General features: G+C 32.7%; 1 protein-coding gene across 1 annotated transcript in view; it reads right to left on the bottom strand.

Annotated features, from left to right (window-relative positions):
* Nucleotides 1-11,771, bottom strand: part of LOC127704928 (blastula protease 10-like) — a 30,481-nt gene extending 18,710 nt beyond the window's left edge. The window contains exons 1-3 of the mRNA XM_052209166.1: nt 11,633-11,771; nt 3,003-3,093; nt 383-521 (exon numbers count right to left, since the gene is read on the bottom strand). Coding sequence (XP_052065126.1) covers nt 383-521; nt 3,003-3,093; nt 11,633-11,689 — 287 coding nt within the window. The 5' untranslated portion in view covers nt 11,690-11,771. The remainder of the gene's footprint in view (nt 1-382; nt 522-3,002; nt 3,094-11,632) is intronic.
* Nucleotides 11,772-12,012: the final 241 nt, after the last annotated feature.

The following is a 12,012-nucleotide window of genomic DNA, read 5'->3' as shown; positions in this document are numbered from 1 at the left end:
GTTTTAAAAGAAAACAAGTCAGTGGCCTCTTTTTTTTTTTTATACTTGTTTCACAAATTCTTCATCCCGTGGCTTTTTATGTATTGTACTATGTGATATGGGTATTGCTTATTGTTGAAGGTCGTACGTCGGTGACCAGAAGTTATACACATCACCGTCGTTTGGGGTTTGTTGGATAGTTGTTTCACTGGCAAACATACCACATCGCCTTACTTCTATATTGATATATCGTCATGAACATTCATGAAATATTTGACATTTGACGTTAAGCTAGCAACAACCAATCAACAAATAATATATTCATATAATATGAGACAATGCCGAGACAAGAAAAAACGTAAAAGTATAAATTGATCTTAGTTACATTTTTAACGGTACTTACGTTGACCCAAGATAAAATTCAATATATCGTTTGACGCCCATTTGTTTTCGCAATTCTTCCGTATATGGTACAAACTGAATACACGTGACCTCCTCCCATCTGTTCATAGCAACCCGTATCTTTTTCTGTTGCTCTTCGGCTGTTTGCAAGATACAATAAGTTCGCATGTGGTTACATTGTATGTCAAGACTTAAATCATTAATTAATAAATGAAGACCGGAAAAATTTTCAAGGAATGTATAATTTTAATTAATTTGAAAAGAAATCATATTTCATAAGTCATTGAATGTAGCTAATCTTTATTTATACTAGAACACACACGCGACATCGCGGGTCCGTGAATGAATTAAATACCTACGCCTTATTTAAAGCCTGGATTTTTAGTATTCGTATTGTCATCTGATAAAGTCATGCTGATTTTAAGGTGCAAAGTTTTCTCTGCTTTCAAAATCTTTCTGTTTGAAAACGTCCTGGTTTTCTTACTACAACAGGAAACAACATGTGACAATGATTGAATTTAGCAGTGCTAATCCCTGTATAATGCCGAAGTGCAGATGTGATTATGACCCGTGTATATAGCAAAACCCTAATACACCGTTAGGTGGTGCGCCTGACAGAGGCGGAACGTACACATTAGGTAACAGGTGACATACTATTGGTATCGGTATCGGATTCGACCCGGAACTTGTTAATCATTGGTGGAAAACAAAAGGGACTTGAATGGTGAAATTTTTTATTAACACTATTGTCTTATATTAGTTATATATAAAGTTGAATTCTTTGATTCGTTGTTTTTATGTCATGCCGGCTAACAAATTGGACCTCGTTATTCTAGTAGTATAGATATATTTTAACACATATACCAGTTGATATGACAATTTTTTCCTTTCATGATTCCACCAACCAAAATTTGCCACGAAATAGCGAAGAGTGTTGAAAGTGTCGTTAAACACCAACACACAATCAATTAACGAGTTGGTTGGCCGCTATGGAATATCTGTGTTACAAAAGACCAATGATATGCCAATAATGTAGTAACAACAATCTTGTTTTCTCTTCCTCGATCGTCCGGGAAATTTTCTGCGCCAGTTTTATGCTTAATAGATCTTAATATGCTTTAATTTATATAGTGAGAACAGCTTTGACCATGTGATCTCTGAATTATTGGATAGTTCTCAGTAAATGTGAATAATTCAACTTTGATTATCGTCAAGTGGAAACTATTTCATGAATATTCAAAACTAAACAATCATTTGGTCTCTGGTGGATAGTTGTATCATTGGAAATCATATTACATGTTCATATTTCTATAATGAGCTTGGTTTCAGAGAAAAATGTATAAAACGTACGAGATGACAATGCCTGTCACATGGATAATGTAACAATGATTTGATTGATTGGGTATTGCTAGACTGGTACCCAGCTGTTATTTGACAAGCGTGATGCATTTGTATATTCCGAAGGCATACTGAATATTTTACGGAGGGAACCATTCAAATCTCAGTTTCAAATTCAAAATGAGGCAATGAACTTGGTTTCAAAGAGAAATTTAGATAATATGCTTGGCACAACGATAATTTAACAATCATTGTATGTTAACCCATGATTGCATGTAAAGCTACCATTTGATACTACATGTTTGTACAAACTAAGTAATTTTGTCTTATCTATGTGTATAATATTGGTCGTTTATATTAATTATTCAAATGATTTATACAGTTAACCATAACTTTTTTCAGATTTCACAAAAATGTAGACAAACATTCAATTGTACATTTGTAATTGGAGAATCTTCAGATAATGCTAAGTTGGAGCAGTTTTTAGATCTCTATTAAAATTACTGTAACTGCAATTTTTCTTTGTTCGAAAAAAAATCTACTTCCAGATACATGTTTTTCGTTGTTTATCGTGATAAATGAATTTTCACTTACAACTTGGCCATGTCGAAATGCAACAGAATAAAATTTCATTTAATAGATATAAAATGTATAGGGGTTAACTAGGTCGTTGCTTTGAATATACCAGTAAATAGTTGATTCTCATACAGTGTAAAACAACCAAAGTTACGGAAATTCTAAAGTAAGCGTAACATCGTTACGACATTGTTTTTTTACCCCAAAATCTGAGAGGCTCAAAAGCAAAGTGGCTCAAAAGCTTAGTGGCTAACTCCTACTTAACTGCGAATAATCATTTAAAAGACTTGTCTAAAGCACTGTCTAGTATATGACTTCAAAGAAATTTAAAGAACAGTTTTTTGAGAATTTTTTTTTGGCTTGATTTAGGTACTGACCATTCATCTTTATAGTGGGGGAATAGTTTTTATTTATCGGGACATAAACTAATTTCAAACTACAAGAAAACGAATTTTATTTCTTGAAAATCAGTATTATATTTGTTTTCCCCCTACTTTTTAATTGAAATTGTCTTCCCGTTTTTGAAACAATTCAATTTTTTTCTACAAATTAAAATGTTAAAGAAACAAGTTCCCCTCTCCCACAACAAACACACAAAAAGATGAATGATCGGTGCATTATCCTGGTTTAATTGTCGGGGCAAATTTCCGACCTTATCTTTTGCAGCAGCCCATCAAGTATAATCTGCAGAAAATTAAACTACTTACTATATTGAGAAGCAGGTATAGCATACGGGATTATTCCATCTGGCCATAGTGTTATAGCTGTTTCCCTTCGCACACGTGGGTTACTGAAAACCTGTGAAAAAAATATCAATTTCGAATCAAAACCCCTTTCGTCGTTCGATTTAACGATAAGAATATTTGTTACCAATTCAATGACAGTGTCTCTGACAGACAAAAAATATAATTATAAGTTAATCAGTCATCAAGTGCAATCGTAACTACTCGGCCATTCTCGGAATGACCGAGTAGTTACGATTGTTATAAAGTGTTTATGCCCTTGCTGAATCAGGTAAATGCAAAGGGATCGACTCACAGAAGCAAACCGGTGACTGAATTGCGCTTAAAATAAAGCTGAAGATCATTTTCGTTTTTCGTGTATGATAATAATCTTATATCATATAAAAAAAAAGAAATGTCATATGATAGTAAATGGGACATATATACAATAAAGGCAAAAAAAGAAAAAAAAAAAGAACACGGGTGCTTTAGGACAGGACAATTTTTTTTTTGCCTTCTCCAATCTTTCAAAAATCGGCTAATTTTCTGTTTTCTAATAATTTCAATTATTTTCGTTATTTTCTGTGTTAAACTTTCAAAAGTATACTAAAAATAACATGTTTTATATGTTTACTGTCAATTGTTTTTTTTCCTATCCGCAATGGCCACTGATTGTATAATTTTTTATATAGACGCTTATTTTTCCATATGAATTCTCAGAGGAATTCCAAACCCTATTTATAGAATATTTACTTGCTTTGGGGTCAGCGCGCATGATTCGTTTCCGCTTTCATTCTTCTATTTAAGGAGTCGGAATTTTTAATCAAACATGACATCTAGATCTGTCAGCAGAACGGATCCACTTTTCTCGTAATTAATTAATCGTTGCTTATTTACAGTATAAGCAGGTCGAGACAATTTTTAACTATCACGATAGAACATTTGAAAGAATACCACAATATTATGTTGTAAATTATAAAAGACAACCGTATTATGTAGGCACATTTAATATTCTTGAAAACTTAACGAACTTTTGTTTAAGAATTGAAGCTCATTTAGAATTAAGCGCGGAGCTTCATATTAAACATGTGCTCACAATCAATGCTTTTACAACTCTATAAAGTTACAATCAAAGTACTGAAGTACTGAACATCGGATGACCGCAAGTTCTTGTGGATGGTCACAAGCACTTGTCTCAGAAAAAAATCACATCTCTATACCTGAAAGTGAGGTTAATGTACAGAGATACTGAGACAAGTTCGTGCGTGGATGATGAATAAATGACAGGGTTTTCAACCTCACTGTAATAACTATTATATTATAGTGCAGTGCAAGTGCCTGGTGGACACTCTTCTGTAATAATTTGATTTTTCTAATAGATTGGAGTAGGCATTCATATTTTCCCGCAAAACGTTCTTGAGATATTCTTCCGTATGCGTTCACACAATTTTTCTGTACGTGTGCATAGATATTAATGATTTTTTACTTATACATATTTCTAACGACAAAATATTTTCATATTATTAGTTTATGTTCTAAAAAAAATATTTTTATGAGTATTCATTAAAGAAATGAATTTATAACAAGCGATAAGGAATGTTATTTTGCACTCGATAATGTCCGCGGATTTATAGATCGGTTACATGTACCAGTCAAAAACGAAAGTTACGTAAGTAGAAATCTATGTGGCAACAATACATCGGAATGCCAAATCTATGTGGCAACAATACATCGGAATGCCCTCACGTCACGGTCATCGCGATGTAAAAAGAAGCATTCAATTCTTATAATTACATGTTTATGCTGCAACCATGAAATCAAGAGTTATATCAAGAATTCGTTTGTTTGTCTATGCATTGTTTTAACATTGTCATGAATATAGCACGTGCAGTCATAGCCGTTGAATTTTATACGGAAATCTAATTTGATATCGGAGTGCCTCGCGATTCTTGTCAACCAATCAAAATTATGGATTCTAATGAAAAATGTAATTATTAAGTTTTAACTGTCTCCTATTATACAAACTTTTCACGTTTGTTGCCTATATTTATAAGTAAAGATTTTTTTCCTCATAAGAATGCAAATATCTTTAATAGGACCAGTCTGTTTATCAAAAGAAGAATATGTATTTCGTCATTTGAGAATTATAATGATGTGAATCCCATTTTTTAAATGTTGGGAAATTGATTATGAAGTTTAAAATCTCAATATCATAAATATTTGTCTGAGATATAGAAAGTTATGAAGCAATCGAATTTATGGACTTAATAAAAGTTGTGCCAAATACGGCTAAGGTAATCTACAAAACATTTCGGGGCCTTTTATAGGTGACTGTGCGGTATGGACTTTGCTCATTGTTGAAGGCCGTACGGTGACCTATAGTTGTTAATTTCTGTGTCATTTGGTCTCTTGTGGAGAGTTGTCTCATTGGCAATCATACCACATCTTCTTTTTTATATTGAAGATCAACTCTTTGTTCAATTGCTTATTTAAATAAACAAGCACCTTAAATAAATAAAGCATTCCCTTTTCTGGAGATAGAACACTACCATACCAAATAAATCTTTTAGAAATCATTTCTTATATTTGCATTGGAGATAGCACATGGATTTTTGAATTCTGTAATATATCCAATTCTGTAATGTTTGATTTGCTGAGTATTAGTCAAAGATGGAGTTAAAATTATGCAAAAGCGAAAAGAAAAACAGTAGTACTGAGCTAATTTTGATTCAATTTTTTTTAAGAGAAATAATATCTGACAAATAAGGGAGGCAGAACAGTATAAAAATATTTTTGTCTGCACTTTCAATGTCCAACACGTATCATGTGTATAGTTCTGACAAAAACTCGTAGAATGTTGAAATCTCGGAGATAGATACGTGTTCCTGGAAATCACAAAAGTATGAAGCTATCTCTATTTGTTTTATTAAAGTGGACACAAAACACTATAACTTGACTCACACAACAATTCGTCTATGTTAATACCAGTGAGTTAATGTCAAGTCGATAGACTTTAAGATATATGATGTATTACAATGTATTAGGAGTCCAAACCCTCAAAATATCCTTATATAGGTTAACAGAAAAATCAGAAACAATATTAGACATTTATCATAGACGTCCAAAGAAGTCGAAAGATATTGTAGATTTAAAATATAATTTTCTTCATAAGTTGGAGTCTGGTTAAAATGATAAATAAATTGAAAGCAAATCAAATAGCTACAAATTTAAGTAGAAATTTAAGACTGTTTTCAGGGAGTTCCTTCAATTCCCTTTAGATTTGATTGATTGATGTTTAATTGTCGTTTCGAAGTATTTGTAAAGAAGTTATAACACTTTACTGTGGTTACATTTTTTTGTTGGAAATTACACAAATATTGAAGAAGGTTTATGTTTTTGTTTGAAGTTGAAATTACTTTATCCTGTATAAATTGATAAACAAGTTGCTTAATGTGTTTAAAATTCAAAATTATCCATTAAATTTGCATCATAATAAAAAATGCACCGTACGGAATACATATTTAAGGTATCATTTTGTAAACTATTGCACTTTGCATGCTATGTGTGGTAGAGACATGCATCCTTAAACTGTCAAACTTTAAAAAAAAAAAAATACTACAATCTTCTATTGAGGCAAATTTGAAACTATTTTCATTGCATGTTTAAAGTACATTTTCTAAAAAAATAGCAAAGAGCTGTTCTAGTACATTTAAATTGTTTTCAAATATGCTGTTAGAAATGACTCAGTGCCAATGAAATATATGTGTATAAATTAATGCGTTCGTTAATCAAAAAGTTGAATCGAATACTCCTTATGTCGATATACCAAAGATCCGCTACACTGTTATTTAAATAAATTTGTCATAATAACTTGACAGGATGTTTTATTCAGTATGTACTAGATAAATATGCAATAAGCCCATTCTATTAAACTAGGTATCAACATAAGCCTGGTATTCTCAGGGCTATAATCACAATCCTAAATATAAAACTTGTATGAAGGTATTTCAAATATCAATCAAGATAAACTTTCCAGACAAAACAAAAATATAAAACACACCTCCACACCGAGGAGTAAAAATCTATATCATTAGGGAGCTACCTAAGGGGGTGGCTAGGATGAAATTTGAAAAAAAAGCAGGACAGGAGTTTTGAGTAAAAAAAGGCAGGATGAGACACTTTGCAAAAAAAAAGGCAGGATGACAAATAATGTAAAAAAAAGTCAGGACAAACTAATAATAAAATGCTTCGCTGGGCGCAGCTTGATACGACCGCAGAGGTCGAACCCTGAACAGTTGGGGCAAGTATGGACACAACATTCAAGCTTGATACAGCTCTGAATTTGGATTGTGATTAAATATTTGACACAGCATAGGTTTCTGACACAGAAAGAATGTGGTCTAAGAACTTCAATTTTTTTAATTTACCCATTATGGTCCAATGTCCAAAATCAAAATACATGGTTAGATTCAGCATATCAAAGAACCCCATATATTCAATTTTTGTTGAAATCAAACAAAGTTTAATTTTGGACCCCAACTTGGACAAACTTGAAAACTGGTCCCATAATCAAAAATCTAAACACATGTTTAGATTCAGCATATCAAAGTACCCGAAGAATTCAATTTTTGTTAAAATCAAACTAAGTTTAATTTTGGACCCTTTGGACCTTAATGTAGACCAATTTAAAAAACAGGACCCAAAATTAAAAATCTAAATACACGGTTAGATTTGGCATATCAAAGAACCCCAATAATTCAATTTTTGATGAAATCAAACAAAGTTTAATTTTGGACCCTTTTGACCTCAATATGAACCAATTTGATAGCGGGCCCACAAATAAAAAATCTAAATACATGGTAAGATTCAGCATATCAAAGAACCCCATATATTCAATTTTTGTTGAAATCAAACAAAGTTTAATTTTGGACCCCATTTTGGACCAACTTGAAAACTGGGCCAAAAATCTAAAATCTAAATACATGTTTAGATTCAGCATATCAAAGAACCCCATATATTCAATTTTTGTTGAAATCAAACAAAGTTTAATTTTGGACCCCAACTTGGACCAACTAGAAAACTGGGCCCATAATCAAAAATCTAAACACATGTTTAGATTCAGCATATCAAAGTACCCGAAGAATTCAATTTTTGTTAAAATCAAACTAAGTTTAATTTTGGACCCTTTGGACCTTAATGTAGACCAATTTAAAAAACAGGACCCAAAATTAAAAATCTAAATACACGGTTAGATTTGGCATATCAAAGAACCCCAATAATTCAATTTTTGATGAAATCAAACAAAGTTTAATTTTGGACCCTTTTGACCTCAATATGAACCAATTTGATAGCGGGCCCACAAATAAAAAATCTAAATACATGGTAAGATTCAGCATATCAAAGAACCCCATATATTCAATTTTTGTTGAAATCAAACAAAGTTTAATTTTGGACCCCAATTTGGACCAACTTGAAAACTGGGCCAAAAATCTAAAATCTAAATACATGTTTAGATTCAGCATATCAAAGAACCCCATATATTCAATTTTTGTTGAAATCAAACAAAGTTTAATTTTGGACCCCAACTTGGACCAACTAGAAAACTGGGCCCATAATCAAAAATCTAAACACATGTTTAGATTCAGCATATCAAAGAACCCTAAGAATTCAATTTTTGTTAAAATCAAACTAAGTTTAATTTTGGACCCTTTGGACCTTAATGTAGACAACTTTAAAAAACGGGACCCAAAATTAAAAATCTAAATACACGGTTAGATTCGGCATATCAAAGAACCCCAATAATTCAATTTTTGATGAAATCAAACAAAGTTTAATTTTGGACCCTTTGGACCTCAATGTGAACCAATTTAAAAACGGGGCCCAAAATCCAAAAACTTAATACACGGTTAGATTCAGCATATTAAAGAACCCCAAGAATTCAAGAATAAAACCCCATTGAAATTGATCAAGAAATAAGCAATTTATACGAAGTATCTTCTTTTGCACAATACTGTGCAATTGAATATTTCTTGCTATTGCGCAATACTGTACAATTGACAATTTCTTGCTATTGCGCAATATTGTGCTATTGGATATTTCTTGCTATTGCGCAATACTGTTAAATTGAAGATTTCTTGCTATTGCGCAATACTGTGCAATTGAAGATTTCTTGCTATTGTGCAATACTGTGCAATTGAAAATTTCTTGCTATTGCACAATACATATTATATAATAATTTACACATCCTGTTTGGTGTGTATCTCCTACCATATCATTATTATTTGCTTTTAAATATAAATCAGAAATAACCAACTTAAAATGGAAAATTTTAAAAGAAAAAAAAAAGGAAAAAAAGAAAAAAAAAAAAAAAAAAAATCCCCCCCCCAATTTTTTGAACCCCCTTATGATTCATCACCCCCAAACTCAATCCCAGCCTTCCCTTTGTGGTATGGTACCTTGCAGTACAATTTCAGAGAGATCCATACACTTGAACACAAGTTATTGTCTGGAAACTAGAAAAATGCTTATTTTTGGCCCCTTTTTGGCCCCCAATTCCTAAACGTTTCGGGCAATTACCCCCAAACTCAATTCCAGCTTTCCCTTTGTGATATGGAACCTTGTAGTACAATTTCAGAAATATCCAAACACTTACACACAAGTTATTGTCATGAAACTAGAAAAATGCTTGTTTTTTGCCCCTTTTTTGGCCCCTAATTCCTAAAATTTTGAGGCAATTACCCCCAAAATCAATTACAGCCTTCCCTTTGTGATATGGAACCTTGTGGTACAATGTCAGAGAGATCCATACACTTACACACAAGTTATTGTCTGAAAGTTACAAAAATGCTTATTTTTGGCCCCTTTTTGGCCCCTAATTCCTTAACTGTTGGTACCATAACCCCCAAAATCAATCCCAACCTTCCTTTTGTGGTATTGAACCTTAAGGTGAAATTTCATGGAGATCCATTCACTTAAACTAAAGTTAGAGTGCGAAAACCAATGTGTCTTCGGACGACGCTGGACGACGCCGGACGACGACGACGACGACGACGACGACGACAACGACGACGACGACGACGACGACGACGACGCCAACGTCATACCAATATACGACCAAAAAATTTTTAATTTTTGCGGTCGTATAAAAAAAGGCAGGACCGAATAGAGTGAAAAATAAAAAGGCAGGACAGAGATTACAACAAAAAAAAATGCAGGACAAAATTTTTAATCCTAGCCCCCCCCCCCCTAAAAATCAAATGGTAGCTCCCTTATAGACTTTAAGTTATAGGGGTTCTTAAGCATGCAGACAACATATCATTCTCCTTACACGGGACTCTTTATGGATATACAGCACATGGGATTGCGTATTTAATTACAGTTTGAACAGCCAAACGATTATTCCTTTGCCATGGGTCCAAAAAAAAAAGCCAAATTGATGATGTCCAGGAAACAAGAAACTTTGTTTCTATATCCCCTATCACACTTGGAGTTCCATATTTCAGGGAAGGATCCAGCTTTTTTTTAAAGTGAGCATAATGTGAATTCATACCGCCGAGCGTATCCAGGAGAAAAATGTTTTGGACGATTTTATGGTAAAAAATGATTTTTTTTTCAAATAAAAGGGGGCATACGCCGTCTAGCCTAATCCTCTAGATCCGCCCCTGCGTTTCTTATCTTCAACAATTTGGTCATATTTCTTTTATATTGCTTTCTGAGTCTTCATTCTTTCAATTCAATATCTTTTAAAACTTTTTGCATTTAACTTTCTTAGTAAAAGTATGCGAAGGGAGTAAGCTTCAAACATAGCAAAGAGGTATTTCAAACACCTGCCGTGGCTCAAAAATTGCAACGTAAATGTAATTTGAAAAAAAGAGTTCTTTGTCCAAAAACATATTGAGGGACGATTATTTGATAATCTTGGGAGTGGAGGTTACGGAGGTCAGGGTAGGACAGGAGGATTTTTTGCAGATTGACTATTCATTTTCATTTGTTGCTATGCATGCTTATTTCTTCCGCGAACATATATTTTTTACTTTTGTACACAACTGTTCCCTCCATTTTGTGTTGCAGAATATTCATGCATTCAGCTCTTACTAGGCCAGGAGGATATTCATTTTTAAAATCCACAAGTCCCCCTTCTAGATAATCAAATGGTCGTCCCCTAAATTCAATTTGCAAAAAATAATGAGGTTTAAAAAAAAAAAATTAGCGTTGAATATGTTGATGTTATGAATAACCTTATGCATGTAAAATGATTTATAAGTTCCCATACATTACTATATATAGTCTCTGTAAAGTTCTGTAGGTTTCAGCAACTTTTAAATTTTTGACCCTGCGAGTGAAAGACATAAAGGGGGAAGCTGGCCACACCTCTTTTCATTCGGCCGATTTCTTTTTTGTATGTATTTTATTTGAATACTTGTTGTTAAGGCTGAAATATTTATTTTCTATTATCTTCATTAGTACATGTTGTAAGTACATAGATCTGTAGTTAAAACTCTCAAATTTTAATTGTTACATAAAAATGAACACAAATATCTTTCTAGAAAGAAAAAAAATAGCGAACCTGCTCTAATTGTAAGAGAAATGTATAAAATTGCATAATAAAACCTTACCTCTAAGAGTAAAGAAAATATCACAAAAATTGACAATAAAAACTGAGAAGAGGCCATCTCCACATATACACGATAATCACTTTTGTTTATTTACTAAAATTGTATCTAAATCCGTTATCAAGGCGCATGTACAAAGTCTCTGAAAAAAATTGATAACCCTGCCCGATGAAAGAAATGCCGAAAATCAAATGTAAATTAAGTAGCATATATCTATTTTAATCTCTTTTCCATACTTTGTTTTTATCTTTTGATTAGTTTTACGAAGTAACACCGTGAAGAGAGTGTTTTTATCAATAAATTTACACATTTTGTCATGCTATGTCTTGGAAGCTTATTAGAGTTCGTGGTCTTGTAGTCGACACTGGACAAGGTTGTATTGA

The sequence above is a fragment of the Mytilus californianus genome, unplaced genomic scaffold, assembly GCF_021869535.1.
Source record: "Mytilus californianus isolate M0D057914Y unplaced genomic scaffold, xbMytCali1.0.p SCAF_6, whole genome shotgun sequence".
Taxonomy (NCBI): Eukaryota; Metazoa; Mollusca; class Bivalvia; order Mytilida; family Mytilidae; genus Mytilus; species Mytilus californianus.
Note: the sequence above shows the minus strand (reverse complement) of the source record. Positions and strands in the feature narration are given on the sequence as shown.